At 31.8% G+C, this 16,604-nt stretch overlaps 2 protein-coding genes across 2 annotated transcripts; both read right to left on the bottom strand.

Moving 5' to 3' along the window:
• Positions 1-1,008: 1,008 nt before the first annotated feature.
• Positions 1,009-4,305, bottom strand: LOC105838177 (derlin-1). The gene is made up of 2 exons (XM_012683530.3): positions 3,699-4,305; positions 1,009-2,556 (listed from the first exon to the last, which is right to left on the bottom strand). The coding sequence occupies exons 1-2, from the start codon at positions 4,135-4,137 to the stop codon at positions 2,237-2,239; spliced, it is 759 nt and encodes a 252-aa protein (XP_012538984.1). The 5' UTR covers positions 4,138-4,305; the 3' UTR covers positions 1,009-2,236.
• Positions 4,306-5,479: 1,174 nt separating this feature from the next.
• LOC105838176 (translocon-associated protein subunit alpha) lies at positions 5,480-12,876 on the bottom strand. Its single transcript, XM_012683529.3, has 5 exons — positions 12,593-12,876; positions 11,436-11,609; positions 10,520-10,779; positions 8,240-8,507; positions 5,480-8,026 (listed from the first exon to the last, which is right to left on the bottom strand). Exons 1-5 carry the CDS (start codon positions 12,654-12,656, stop codon positions 7,950-7,952), a joined length of 843 nt encoding a protein of 280 aa, XP_012538983.1. The 5' UTR covers positions 12,657-12,876; the 3' UTR covers positions 5,480-7,949.
• Positions 12,877-16,604: the final 3,728 nt, after the last annotated feature.

The following is a 16,604-nucleotide window of genomic DNA, read 5'->3' as shown; positions in this document are numbered from 1 at the left end:
ATATACATAAGTATAATTATATGTATAAGATATATACATATATAGAGCTTATCATTAACATTCACGTTTTAATAATTATATATAATTTTAAATATACATAAAATATATTTACTATTTCTCATAAAAACAGAAAATTTTGAGATTTTTTGTTTCATGTATTTGTAATATGCATATCTTTTATGTTATTAAATTGCATTAAAACATGCATCTCGAATTCGTATTGTAGTTATAAAAATTACATAAAAGTAAACCCAAACGAAGAATATTTTGGAAGAATATTTGGTAACACAAAAATAAGAACTATATAACGTTTCCTGTGAAACGATTACCCCTCTCTGCCCAGAATATATTTCAGTTTCAAAAAATTAGCAAGTACACAAATTGTAGCTGGGAATGTGTATTTTAAATGCCGTCTACTTTTTGAAAAATTCAACATGGCGGTACAAATATGGCGCCAAATTGAGACTATTGGCCTGTTCTTTTTCGCAGCACTGCTGCAATAAGTTAGAGTGAGGAATAATACATTTGTCTTACTCTAACCTATTGTACCAGTGCAGCGAAAAAGAACAAGCCATATATTCTCTCATTTACGAACAGAATATTCGATCAAAATGTGAGGACACGATATATAGACTTCAAAATGGGTGTTTAGAGGTTTGTAGAGCCATTGAAAACATGGCCTTGAAAACTTCTAAATACACATTATTAGTAAAAATATTTTCTGATATCTTAATCAAATATTCTGCGAGTAAATCAGTGATTTCCTTATAAAGCGCTATATTGTCATTATTTTGTATTTTTTACACTTTATATTCGTAATTAGCAGTCCTGAAAATCCTCAATGTCCATTTTGAACCCTATATATTGTGTCCTAACATTTTGATGGAACATTCTGTTCGTAAATGAGAGAATATAGTCCCAACTTGGTGCCATATTGGTACCGCCATGTGTAATTTTTCAAAAAGTGCTACTTGTCATTAAAAAATAGAGCTTTCCAGCTATAATTTGCGCAATTGCTGATTTTTTAAAACCGAGATATATTCTGGGTAGAGAGGGATGTCGTTTCACAGACACAGAACGCATCATACATTAGTGTATACATGTGTATGTAATAGCCATTTTGCCCGGCTTTCCGCCAAATACCGACAAGCGTGCGGCAACGCGAGACAAGACCGCCCAGCGAGACGCGTGTCCGTAGTCGCTAAGCTTATAAATAACCATGCGATCGTGGAGGCGCGTCTCGCTGAGCGGTCTCGTCTTGTCTCGCGCTGTCGCACGTTTGCCGGTATCCAGCGGTAAGACTTTTCTACTTAGTTTGGTCCGTTCTACTTTTATGCAAGCGTTATGTTGAAAATTTGCAGCTCCCTGTACACACACACGCGTGCGCACGCACGCACACACATCAGGCGTTGTGTCTATGAAACGGACACCCTCACTGAACTATGTATATATACATGTGAGAATCCACGTCAACTGGACAGCCCACCTATCCAAAAATTGACGCAATCAAATCGAGTGTTTAAATTTTCAAAATTTTCGAATTTATGAGAGCATGGTCTTTCGAATGCTAATTGGTGCCTTAGTCAAATCTAAAATGGCGGGTGAAAGGGTGGAAGTCCTTAAAATTGTTCACGAATATCGTCATGAGCTGAACAAAATTCTTTTGCATGGGACCAGATTACCGTGTCTATATGTCTGTATGATCTATATTTAGCAACCCAAAAACCATATAGATATGGTAATCTAGTTCTGTGCAAAAGAATGTTGTTTGGCTTATAACGATATTCATGAACAATTACAAGACTTTCGCCCGTCATATTGGATTTCGCTAAAACGCCAATTAGCATTCAAAAGGTCATGTTCTCACGAAAATTTTGAGCCCTCAAACACTCGAATTGATTGCGTCAATTTTTGGGCAAGTGGGGTGTCCAGTCGGAAACGCCCCGATTGACCATGTCCCAATTGACCACCGCTTTTCTAATTGGCGGTCCAACGGAAAAACTCTAAGCATTCATTGCTGTAAATGGTTGCGGTCAATTGCAACATGGTCAATCAGGGCGCTCCCGTCCTCGACGTGGTTCGCTCCACACACACGCACACACATGCACGCACGCGCGCGCAAACACACACACACACACACACCTTTGTACATTGATCTTAGCAATCGAACAAATACAATAAAATAAAAAATTTCTTATGAATGAGTTTACATATATTTCTTTTTAATTTTTTAAGATTATTGACCCAATACATGACCTCTTCCCCAATTGTGTCCCCCAAATATATTTCTTTCTTGAGCATTCTGTTCTCTTACTGGTCTCTGCACCGGTACACTTCCGAAAGATCGTACTCCTCTTTGAGGTGGAAAGTAATTTTCGAGTATTTTTGGAGTGTTGAGTAATTCAGGTCCACCGAGTTCTTGGGGATACTTAAACTTTAAGAAGACGTACAGATGTCCCACTAAGATTCCGAACAGCTCCATCATCCCTCCACCGGAGATAATCAAGTTAAATCCAAATAAGACCCACGGCAAATACATGGCTTTGAATTGTGTACCTATCAACAGATTTATAAAAAATAGTAAATAAATGTCAAGAACTTAAAATTAAAATAAAAAAAGGTTAATAATAGTAAACGGCGCACATAAAAGAGGACAAATTAATATATAAATCATTTATTAGATGGATAATCAAATAAAATAATGAAATTACAAACGTTTCAACTCATTTTGAATCATCTTCAACGTGTAATCAAATAAGCAACGATTTTTTCAATCTGATTGTGATTGTTAGTCCCAAGTTTTTACTCCCGAGTTATAAAATTTGAAATAATCATTAGGGAAAACAACGGAGGAAGAAAATTAACTCCCTACAGTACAACATTCGAATTTCTCAAAATCTTATCAACTTATGTAAAGATAAATAATTTAAAAGTAACTCGCTAACAAGACCAAGAATAATTTGGATAACATTTGAATGATACCATCAAGACGCAACTATAAAATAATTCACTAATAACATAAATTTTTAGAAAACAAAAAGTGTCGTTTACAAATCAAACACAGGAATGTGCCAATCTCAAGAGATATACCAAAATCTTGCAGCAATATTAACAATAATTTCCAATTTAGTTAAGGAATTGACTGATATAATGTTGGAATCTAAATTTATTTTATCGTTGGATCATATTGGTAAGAGTCAAATGTACACTAAAATAAAAATATTTAATTAAAAAAGAAGGTGATATACTTAATTTTATAAAACAAAAATATTCTAATATGCAACATTATTCAATGAATACAGCAACATTAGAGTATTGTAAATTCATTGCATTGTAAAGTTGTCTTGTTGCAATCTTCTATAAAATTGATATTTCGTCATGCTGTAATCATAATCTAACAACAATAATGCATCAACATTATTTTTGTAGAGTAATTGCAATATTGTTCCGTTGTAAGATTATTGCAATGTAGATACAATCTTTCAATACTGTATAGGAATATTTAAAAAATCTTTACAAAACATCTTTGCAACATTGTACTGTAATATGTAATGTTGCAAGCATGTTGCAACATTGCAATAATGCTGCTACAAAGGAAGTTAAGCTTCTGTGCTGCATAGGAAGCTAAAATCATAATGGTAACAATAATTTGTAAAATATATAAATAAGATACGGGGTGAAAGGAGAGCGATGCATACCAAACCAGAAGTTCACAATGGCATCTTTATTCAGCTGACACCACACGTACAGTACGCTGAGGACCATTGGATCCATGAGTAGAGAAAAATCACCAATAAGCCCAATAATTACGCAGCATATCCAATTAAACAAAAGAAGAAAGCAATAATCCGCGGGCTTTCCATCATATTCGCCACGTTCCAACCTTAATGAATAATTGTACAAGAAATAGCAGTTGATCAGAAAGTGAAAGCCGGTGCCCTGGCTGAGAGGATAATAGAAAACGCTCGTCACCGCTCGCCAGATCTCGAAATTGTTCAGAAATCGGTCGGGCCATAGCACGAGCGAATGCGGACTGAGGAATCCGAATCTGCCGAGTAACGTCAGCACCGCGGTGCACAGTAACCAATGTCTTGTGAATATCGGCAAAGAATTAAACCAGTCTCTTATGTCTGACATTTTAGAGTCTGTTTTTACGGCGTTGTTTCTTCCTGTTGTTGTTACAATTTTATCACGAATGATAAATAATAATATCGTGCAGTCAATGACACAGAAATACAAAACATTCGTTACAGGTACACGTACATTTCTTCTTTTAGGTTACGTGTACATCCAGTGGTGCCAACAGTTGGAAAAAATCTAAACCATTTTAACCAGGTTGCCAACTCTCGCGGACGCACACTTAAGAAGAAAATATCCCTAGACCCAGACGTTACACTGCCCCCTGGTAGGATTCAATGGCCTAGTTTACATCGTGCATTTGATACGCGTGTCAAATAGTAAATAACTAGTGAATGTGTTTAATCATTGGCTGATCAGCTTAAATTCACTACTTGATACGCGTATCAAATGCACGATGTAAACTAGGCCACTATGCCGTCTGGTGGTCGTCTGATACTAAGGACGGGATTCATAGACCGATCTTAAGCTCAAGCATTGTCTTAAGTCTAGCTTCGAGCAGACTTGAGACTTACTTAATCAATGAAATAACAGCATTGACGTCTCAAGATCGTGCTTAAGCTGGAACTTGAATAAGATTCGACTATGAATTCCGGCCTAAAACTCCATGTCTGCGGTGAGTTCCGGCAACGCATGCGGTGACCAATCAGCAACCAGGCGCAGGTCGGGTTCCGGCAAGTCACAGCAAGCGCTTGAATTCTGATTGGTCACCGCATGCGTTTGCCAGAGCTCACCGCATACATGGAGTCTTAGCATGATCTAGAGTTCCTATAAGGGGTATTTACGATAATGGCTATCCGAGTAATTTTCTCTAGGACCGAAATATATGATAAGCACAACCATCTACTATCATCATGATTCGTGACAATTCAATGCTGTCCGGTATAGCCAAATCATCACGAGCAAGTTCAAGAAAAAGCTAGCTTTTTGTTTCAAGAAAACGAACAGAATTATTTAAAGGTTTTTGGTATGCTAAATGGGAGGTTATGCTAAATGAGAGTATGCTAAATGGGAGGTCCGACTGTAGCTGGAATATTTAATTAAAAAAAATTTTTTTTAAGGTGCCTTTTTACGCTGACGTTTGACGCTCATTTTTAGCGTTAAAAGAAATCACGTGACTAAAAATAACGAATGTATCTTTATTTTTAGTCACATGATGTCTTTTGACGCTGAAAATGAGCGTAAGCGTCAGCGTGAAGACACCTTTACACAAATGCTTTTTAAAGATTTTAAAGTATACAAAATTCAATTGATAAGTTTCATATAATTTTTCTGAAAAATTGATAAAAATTAATATAACGGATAGGTCAAACTTTTAAATTAAAAATTAAAAACTTTTTTACAAAAATTTATTAAATTTTTTATATACCGATACACACCACAATATGGTTGTAAGAATAATTAAAGGAGGATATGTTAAAAAAGTTTGATTTTTTACTCCCTTCCAGAACTTGGATAATAGCAAAAAATTGTTTGGGTCCTACTTCAAAATAAAAAAACAGCTTTACATCTCAGAAGTATAGGGAAAACGAAACTCTTCAGAGTTTTGTCGGGCTTTTTCGAAAATTGGATAGCCACATAGCGTGCTTACATTTTTCATAAATTCAATGTTTTGGCAAGGTTTTCCATAATATTTTATATTTAAAGGTTACTAACCATAGGTATTTGAATGTTAGAATATAAAGAGGTATGTACAAAATGGTTCACAATATACAGTTCTGGTATCCCATTTTAAAGGACCACTCCGAATGACTTCTTAACTCTCATGCGGGATCTACAATGGCAGCAGGAGTAATGGAGTAGGAGTAAGAAGTAAGAAATATGAAATGAGATTTGCCCATTTCGTTTATTCCCGGTTTTTAATTGGTCAATTGTTACTTTTACTCCTTACTCCATTACTCCTGCTGCCATTGTAGACCCCGCATCAAAGCACGAGTTTTCGTATTTGAAGGTGTTTGAGGTTACTGATTACGAATCCAAAGTTAAATTTTCAAAAAAATGTGAAGAGATTCAGCTAGTAAAGGGTTGTCTATGAAAGCAAAATGTCAAGAGATCCAGCCATTCAAGGCAAGATTTGTCTCAATTAGACCAGTAGCAAGGATTGACATAATTTTGTCTGTCAATGCGAGAATCATCAAAATCTGGTCACTAAAGACAAGGTGTGAAGATATCCAGCCAAAAAAAAGATATGGCACTATCTGGATAACCAAGGCTTGCTTCCATTTGGTCTGTCAAAACACGAAACATTAAACAACTTTTCAAATCCGCTTTATTTTAGCTCTTTGGATTTTGAAAATCTAACTTTGGATTCATAATCAGCGATTTCAAAACTCCCAAATACTTACTTAAAAAAAATTCTTTCACTGAAAAACTCGTGACTTTAAGATTTAAAGTTATTCGAAGTGGTCCTTTAAAATGGGACATCAAGAATTGTATATTACGAACGCCATTTCGTATATACCGTCTTTACATTCTAACATTCAAATACTTATCCTTAATAGCCTTTCAAAATAAAATATTACGGAAAACCTTTCCAAACATTGAATTTATGAAAAATGTAAGTGCGCTATGTGGCTATTCAATTTTCGAAAAAAAGCCTGACAAAAACCTGAAGTTTTTTTTCCCTGTACTTTTGTACATGGATGTTTTTTTCTTTTCAAGTGGGACCCAAACAATTTTTTGTTATTATCAAAGGTTCTGGAAGGGGACCAAAAATTAGACTTATTTAACATCCTTGTTTTACCTGTTACACACACACACGCACGCACGCACACGCACGCACACACACACACGTATGTGCATTATTCATGGTATTCATTATTCATGATGATGTAGACTATATTAAAAAATAGATAACTAATTTAATAAGGAGATAACAGTAACTACAAAATATCAAGTGAGAGGAGTCATAGTTTGCTTATTAAAAAATCATAGCTCATTTAAAAAAAGGGATAGATGATTAACTCTAATTTGCCACACCTATTTTTAATTATTTTTCCTGCTACACTAGAATTTGTGGAATCTTGTAATTTTATCATACTGTATGTCTGAACTGAAAGCATATTCTTAGCTTTTTTAAAATACTTCAGAGTAGGACCAAATTAGATAAATATGAATCAAATAAAAAATTTTATGTAATGTGTGAATAATTGTATGTTAATGTATGAATTTTTATTATATTAAGTTTTATAAATAAAAAAATTTTTTAATCTTGGTAATCATTATTGTAAGTAATGTACATTACATACACTTTTTTGTTTGAAAGAATAACATATAATTAAATTATAAAATATATAATATAGTTATATAAAAAAATTACTGCTTAATACAATCCTAACTTGTCATGAACGAAAAAAAAAAACACACGATATCTAGTTTTTAGTATATATAATCTCTTCTTTCGATTGAGCCATAATTTATTCATTTGACACTTTGCAGTTATTACTACCTCCTTATAAATAAAAATAAAGTATACCTCGTTCTTAAGTACTACGTATAAATTTTTTTTGCAAAAACAAACTATTGAGTATCATATTCCTAGATTTTAAAACATACAGTTCAATACATTATGAATAATATTACAGAATGTAGCCATATGATTTTTCGCATAGTACTTCATTAAACTTATTGAAAAACTCTCACGTTCCGTATTATTTACTGAAACCAGATATTTTTTGTTCATATAATCTACTTCACAGTTAAGAGATTAGAAAACTCGGAATCACTTTTTCAAAAATTATTGTAGTTTTCACCGTACAGTATAAATTTCCGGTATTATTTTTAAATAATATACACACAAATATTAATATAATTCATAAATCATCAAAACCAGCTGTTCTTTTTGTTTTCCTTTGTCTTGGGCTTTGCTTTAGAGTTCTAGGAGATTTATCTATATAAACAAGCAAATTTATACAAATTATTTTAATATTTTTTTAAGTTCTTTATATGCAGTATCTTTTAAAAGTAATACAATACAAATTAATAAAAAAAATTATAACATTAAATTTAAAATGTATAATACTTTAATATTATAAATTATTTAAATTATTTAATTTTAACTTAAGTAGATTTTTCATTAGCTTTCAATTATTTAGTTACTTACTGATTCTGTTAAGAGTTTCTTTTGGCAACCAGTTGTAATCTACATTGTTAGGGTTGGATGTACCCATTTCCACTGGTGCTTTACGAGTGGTAGAGGAACGCGATCTACGTCCTAGAGATGATAATAATTGTTGACCTCCTACGAGGGTCAATATAACGCATGCAGCTAAGAATACGTAAAGAAAAACAGTTTCTCCATCGAGACCATCATCTATCTCTATAATTTGTACAGTTTCATTAAAGACCGCTTCATTGTAGGATACTTCATTCTGCAAAAAATATAATACATCAATGTGTCACGTAATGTATTTTTAAATATACAGAGTTAAAAAATGTTTGTGTTATAAAATATACACATAGTATACACTTAAACATAAATAAAATATAAGATGCTTGATTACAGTATGCTTGAAATTTTTTTGCATCACAAAAAGTAAAAATATACATTTTTTGTCTTTCATTCTTTTGCTTTTACAAAATATTGTAGTATTGTTTGTAATTGCAGTATTTCCTAGTGACATAAAATTGGTAATTTTTATTTTTTTTTACTTTAATGTGCTAAAGTTCAATAAAATATCATTAGGTTAAACTTAACAAAAAAAATTTTATTAAATTCTAGTTTCTAAGCTTTAAAATATTTTTCTAAAAAATTTCTTAGTGTGATGATTTCTCACATCGACGTAAATTTTTTGATATAAGAACTTACTTTTAAAAAATGGTTTGGTAATTATGCAAAATAGGGGCGATTTTACCGATTTCAATGACCCTGATATATGTTGTCAGGGTCATTAATCTGAACAACTTTTCCCTATACATGTTTCTGCCGCTCGGCCTTAGTTTCCGAGTTATACACTTATGTCACAAAGTCATTATTAAAGTCAAACGAGTCATAAAACTTATGTGGTATAGAGAACGCGTGGGCGGGGGAAGGGCTCCGCCCCTCCTCCTGAACCCCCTCCCTGTAATTTTTCCTAACTCTAACCCAATTTTATGTCGCTATTTGGTTAATGTGAAAACATTGGAAACGAACAGCATGGAAAGTCGCAAATCTATATGGTACCGTACAAGCGTGGACGTCGTTTACTTTACGTTTCATAAATACGATACATGATATCAGTGTTTTATGTAAAGTAAACGACGTCCACGCTTATACAGTACCACATGGGTTTGTGACTTTCCACGCTGTTCGTTTCCAATGTTTTTATATTAACCAAATTGCGACATAAAATTGGACTAAAGTTAGGAAAAATTACAGGGAGAAGGTGCAGGAGGAGGGGCGGAGCCCACGCGTTCTCTATACCACATAAGTTATTTATGACTTTCCACACAAAACTAAAACATTTTTAAACTTTTTTTTACCCCTTTTTTACACCTCCCCCTCTGCTTACAAAGCAAACCAGAGGGACGAAGCTTCTCCCTCTGCATCCTGTCCACGCGTTTTCTGCACCCTACTTTTCTTTCTGTTTCAAAACTAATGAAATTGAAGCAAGAAATTAAAGAAAAACATTTGTGTATAACTCGGAAACTAAGACCGAGAGGCAGTAGCACGTATCGGGAAAAGTTGTTCAGAATAATGACCCTGACAACATATCAAGGTCATTGAAATCAGTGAGGTCGCCCCTATTCTGCATAATTACCAATTGTTTTTAATGAGATTTTGTAAACTAAAGAGGAAAAAAATTTTTTGAAATTTTATGTTTAATTTGCATTAATTTTTTCAAGAATTTTAAAACAACTTTTATATTTAGCCTTTTATAAAATATGAAAAAATCGCAAGTATTATACAACTTTTGAGTAATATCTAGTGTATTAAAATAATTAATTTGTTAAAATCTGCGATTTTTATATTAGATCAATAATAAAAATTTTCCTGTTTTTGTTGATCACTTTTGTATAATTTGTTAATATAAAATCATCCTTACGTTCTTACTACAAGGTTTGCAAAAAGTATAATTCTAAGTATGATGCATCTATTCCTAGTCTTGTTTTTCTCTGGTAATTTCTTTTTCTGATTTGTCATAAAATTTTTAAGAATTTCTATCTAATTTTTATTTTAAAAATCTGAAAAAGTTCAGAGAATTTTTATCAAATTTCTTAAATTTAAAATATGAAAAATACCTAAAAATATTATAAGATAATTATTTAAAAAATATTTACCAGAGAGTTCTCATTTATTTTATAAAATACATAATATACATTTATTTTTTTTCTAGGCCATAAACTTATTAAATATTTTTTTAATACTTTATATATAACATCTTCCATTTAATATCATACATACTGCATCTTTATAATTCAGGTTGACATTCAAACCAAACGGTCTTCCAGCAAAACTCTCGGATGGTATGAAGGAATAAGCTAAGGTAGCCTCGTGCTTGGGCTTCACAATCTTGTTAAATGTAAACGTAGAGAAATTTTGAATGTAAAAATTAAAGTCCATCGCATAACGGAAAGAGGCATCTAGCGATTCCAGAACAAAATCATTTTCACCCTTGTTAGTGAAGCCCACAAGAAATTCTACTATATTTCCAGCTGGCAATTCTGTGAAATTTATAATAAATTTTAATATAAAAAAATATTATACACTTTAAGGGGATTCTTCAGGCTATTCACATAATATAAATTTCATCAAATTAAAAAAATAACTTAATAATTAATATATAAGGATTCTTGAATTTTGATAAATTTTTTATCGTATAGCTTTCTTTAAATAACTTTCTAAAGTACATTGTAAAATTTCAGACAAAGGAAAATTTTTAATTATTTAATTGCAAACAAAAAAATTTTTTAAACTATATTGATAAAAGAAAACGGAATTCAAAAAACACGTTTTAGGATTAAAAAATACAGTTTCAGTATTTTCCACATAAAAATACGAAATGTTCATAAACTAAATATTTTTTTAAATATGTCAGTGAAAATGTAATAATGTCACTTATTATTATATTTAAACCATTATAAAGCATAATTCTAACTTAATTTTTTCCTTTAATATTCAACAATATTACAAAGAAAATATTTCCAATAACAAATTATTTTTATTACATTTTATTTATATTTAGTTTATTATTTAAAAAATGGAAATGTTGAAAATGCCTTGTTAAAAAAGAATAGGAATAAAAATCACGACTTTCCTTTACTTTTTAAGACTGAGAAATTTCCTTAATTTCAGTATTGCAAAATTAAAATAAAAATACCAAGGGTAGACAGTGTATTATGAACAGGTTTTGTAAAAAGTATTGTTGTAGCAGCATCGGCTGAAGCATTGTTACTATCTTCTTCTACTTCTTCATCGGTTATTATACTACTTTCTTCACCTTCTACATCAACAATATCATCAATATTCTCATCTTCTTGAGCATAGATGTATCCTGTAAATACAAGTGTAAGAATCTACCAAGTTATTCAAGTTACTCATGTATATATATATATATATGTATATATATATAGATGTTTATATGTATATATATATATATATATATATATCAATTATTTTGCAACAAAAATTTTTTATACATTATAAATGTCGAATAATAATACTGTATAGTCTTAAAACATTTGGTATAATACTTTTATTTCTAAAAATTCCTAAAAAATTGCCTTTTTTGGCTGTTTATAGGGAATAATCCTTTTAAAAAGCTTGAAAAAGCTTTTAACCATGTTAAAACTCGAAAATCTTTGAAGCAACTTCTAGTTTTTATTCAATAAATCTTATTAAGTTGTAACGCTGCAAAGTAAAAACCTAGTAAAAAATCAATTTTTAATTTTATGTAATTTAAAAACAAAATTTTAAAGACAAAACGAAGAGACAGGTTTAATTTTATCTTTCCTCATTAAATTTTCTTTTTAAAACTCTATCTTTTGAAAATTAGTATTTAGGATACACTATAAAAATATTTAATTATGATTGTAAAACTATATTATAAAAATATGGATAGATAAATCGGATTCCAAATGCAAACTTTTATAATTCATCGCAGATATTACTCCTTTCACAATAAAATTTCAGATTCTAAGCATACGTAAGAATTACTATAATAAAAACTAGAAAATGTTCGGAACATTAGAAAATATCAATCATAAATTTTTTTTAAAATATTTGACTAAATTTAATAGTAGACAGAGAAAATTGAAAGTTTAACAAAACCATGTGTTATTTTACACTACGATTTTTGTGTGTAATCGCGAATTAAAATGCGTTACGTGAGATTTGTTTTTTTATTCCTGTGCTACTGCACTGGTGCAATAAGTTAGAATAAGACAAATATATTTTTTCTTACTCTAACTTATTGCGCTAGTGCAGCAGCCCAGGAATAAAAAACTAACTTTTTATAAATTATGAATCTCATGTTACCTTTATTAGCCACAACTGCAATTGTCAAAATAATCGACAGAAAAATAATGTTAAAGTTCTTCATTTTTATTCGATACTTAGCAGGCTCTTCTGTTAAGAACACCGGTTAATTTGATCTCAACATCCACTCACGGCGACACTTTTAGTCTTACGGTAGTGCAACATAATGCTCCGACTATATCATGTACTACCGCGTGCTACGTGGAAGTTCGACATAGTAATCGTCAATTTCACAACGTGGAACGTGGAAGTGTGGAACGCGTAAATGCACCACGGAGCACACAATATCTATACTCCTTTAACCATAGACATAGTATGGTATAGACCGAGCATCCACTGTATAAGTAGAACACTAAAAAAGTAGGTATTTTTACGTCCACCATTTTTTTCAAACTAGCAAGTAACTAGCATAATGTTTTACCAGAGAGGAACCTGAGAGCGGCCACCCACCGCGGCCTTTTTCGTGCGACCAATATTTGACTAGCATCAGCGCCAAACGTGGATGTAAAGTCTGTTTTACATTAATCGCAAGCAGCTAGTTGCGACTTGACATCCAATAGGCGCTTAGTTTCTAGTTAAAGCTCGACATTTATTGGGTGTTGCAAATTGCAACTGGCGACTGCAATTAATGTAGAACGGGCTTTACATCCACGTTTGGCGCTGATGCTAGTCAAATATTGGTCGCACGAAAAAAGCCGCGGTGGGTGGCCGCTCTCAGGTTCTCTCTGGTTTTACATATATAATACATCGCAATAACCTTTACAGTCTCAAGATCATAAATATCGTGTCTTTGTTTCATTGACCTAGTTTACACCAGTCGCATAAAGTTTGGTGCTTCCAAAGATTATTGACGTATATTCTCTAGTTTACACCGAACACTTGGTACGCGTATCAAATAGTGAATTTAAGATGATCAGCCAATGATTAAACACATTCACTAGTTATTTACTATTTGATACGCGTACCAAGTGCTCGGTGTAAACTAGGTCTATATATACAAAACATATCTAATTTTTCATGCTAGTAAGAAGAAAAATGGCGGACGTGAGAATACTCACTTTTATAGTGCCTTAGTATAACCGTTGATGCATACGAAAAGAAAGACAAAAGATCTTTTCTCTTTTTAATGCCGGAGAAATGGGGAGCACCGGCCAAAAAACTCATCTTAGAGTTACCGCACAAGCTTTCTCGTAACACGTTACGTAACGTTAAGTGCTCCATAAACCTAAGTTTGTACTTAAAATTAAACTTATATCAACGCACAAAGAAACTTTTAACGTAAGTTCTTAAGTTCTTACGTTAAGGAGTTCTTTGTGCGTTGATTTAAGTTAAATTTTAAGTACAACTTAGGTTTGTATGGAGTACTTAACGTAACGTAACGCGTTATGGAAGAGTTTGTGCGGTGGCCCTTAAGCCTGCGATACACGATGCTTGTTTTCGTGCTGGTTTGTTTGCTGGATGGAAATACTCTGTCCTGATTGGTGCATTTCTGAAGATAGATGTATATGCACCAATCAAGACAAAATATTTCCATCCAGCAAACAAACCAGCACGAAAACAAGCATCGTGTATCTTTGGCTTTATGGTCGGTATTTATAGTCGGATCTTATATTTAAGATTATTTTAAGTACTGGCTGCGGTCCACTTGACGCTACAAATGTCTCGAAGCGTTTGATTGACCAATCAAAACAAAGATAATTACGAATTGACCAATCAAAGAATGCTACGAAACGTTTGTAGCGTTAAGTGGACCGTAGCCTCTAATTAAGATGCCATCAGCCAATCACAGAGCCATATTAGCATCTTAAGACATTGCTTGAGACAATCTTTAAATAAGATTCGACTATGAATACCACCCATAGAAAACGTATGTGGATTTTAAATAATATTAAATCTTTTAGAACAAATAATTTAGGATGCGTTTAAAAATAGCTTTGGCTGGTGTTGGGAGAAAAGGTTAAGTTGGTAGTATTGAGAATTTCCAACGCTGCGTTTGTTTTCTCCCAGCTGAGAGTAGTTGGAGACCGATTAAATGGGTGCATTTAGTGCAAATAACAATCAATAGCAATGAAATATCTTGTCAGGCGCGATAACGTATGCATACGTTTTATATAAGCAAAATTTATCAGTAAATTTAAGGTAATGTTTTTCTTTGTTTAATAATACTTAAATATAAAATAAAGTTTAATATTATTAACAAATAAAAAGCAAAGAATGAAAGGAACAATAAATTTTATTAATTGTAAACGACCGATTTAGGCGGGACCTGCGAGATATTTAAATCAAAGGAAAATTGTCCAGGAGATACACCAGGTTGAGACTTAATAACCACTCTCGTTGCAAGCTAGGAACTTTTTTTATTCGCACTTCTTTTCGTAAATCAACGCAGATAAAGTTATATAAAATATTGCGTAGTCGCGTGCTCGAAGCACGTGCTCGCTTACACTTTTGTTCGTAGGAGTGCTACTACTGGCCTAGAGCCAGACAAGAGAGACAAAAGTCCAGGCGTCGCAGGGCTTAGTTAAAAACTAGCAAAGCCTCGTTCACATAGCGTCGGTCAAAACAACTACGACATGAGGCGTTGTTAGTAAAGTAGACCATTTATTGTAGAGCTACTACATAATATTAATTATAATTATATGCCGATTACACAGAAATAATCCCGTTTCAGTCTTGCTTGTAAATAAAAATTTGCTTAAAAAATTGATTATTTTTGATTTAATAGAGAAAAGATATTAAGAAAACAAAAATATACTTTCAAATAGACTTTGACAGTTTATATTTTTGTAAAGGTATTACTAAAATTACTAAAAATATTATTGAAATATTACGAAAAAATATTTAAAAAATATTAAATACACAATTTTAACATTATTTTTGCTTGTATATGTAGTTTTTTTATTTCTTATATCTTTTACATACTTTTAAACACATACATACTTTTACATACTTTTACATACTTTTAAATCTTATACTTCTTTAAATTATCCTAATTAAAAAATACATGATTTAAAAAAAAAATTTGTCAAATATTTCAACAAACTTCAAATAAGATTGTTTTATACGAGTTTACAATTGAAGTTGACTGTCATTACATAAATAATTGTAAAAAACTTGTGGGGCAGTAAACACGTTATGTAAAAAGCATCCTATCTAAAAAAAAGCATGTAAAGTCGATTGCTCGCATTTCTCGAAGTTTATTGTTGTCGCTTCTCCGCGATGCCAATTGGTTCTCTCGCTGCGCTAACTTCGTGTTGTAAAAGTAGCCGTCATTGCAATTGAATTTTGACAGTTGTCAAATTTGTATAAATATTATCTATACATTTATTGTTGTAATTTACTTTAAAAGGTAAAAAATAAAAAGTTAAGTAGTGCGCGCGAAGTGAGTGAGTGAATGAATGAGTGAGAGAGTGAGTGAGTGAGTGAGCGAGTCGACAAGCTGGCGAGTGCGCAATCTCTTTTTACAGACAAAATTTTATTTTTCAGTCCTAATAACAATTTTTGGCAGACGGAACATTTATTTTTCAATTTTAATTTGTATTTTTCAGTCTTAACCTTTATTTTACAGTTTTAATTTTTAATTTCAGCATACAAAACTTATATTTTTAGTCCTAATTTTTATTTTCCATCTTGACCTCTATTTCCAGTGTTAGCCTTTATTTTCGGCAAACGAAACTTATTTTTCAATCCTAATTTTAATTTTTCAATCCTAACTTTTATTTTTCAGTCCTAATGTAATTTTTTGCAAATGAAACTTTTATTTTTCAGTACTTACTCTTATTTTTTCAATTAAAACTTTGATATTTGAGACACAATTTTTTTTCAAACATATCTTTTTTGAGATCTAACTTTTTTTATTATTGGACTGTTCTTTGAGACTTAACTTTATCCAGACTTAACTTTTTTGAAATCTAACCGTTTTTGATATTCGACTGTTTTTTGAAACTTAACTTTTTCTAGATTTAACTTGAACCAGACCTAACTTTTTTTGAAATTTAACAATTTTTAATAT

The sequence above is a fragment of the Monomorium pharaonis genome, chromosome 7, assembly GCF_013373865.1.
Source record: "Monomorium pharaonis isolate MP-MQ-018 chromosome 7, ASM1337386v2, whole genome shotgun sequence".
Lineage (NCBI taxonomy): Eukaryota > Metazoa > Arthropoda > Insecta > Hymenoptera > Formicidae > Monomorium > Monomorium pharaonis.
The sequence above is the reverse complement of the archived record's forward strand: the minus strand, read 5'-3'. Positions and strand labels throughout refer to the sequence as shown.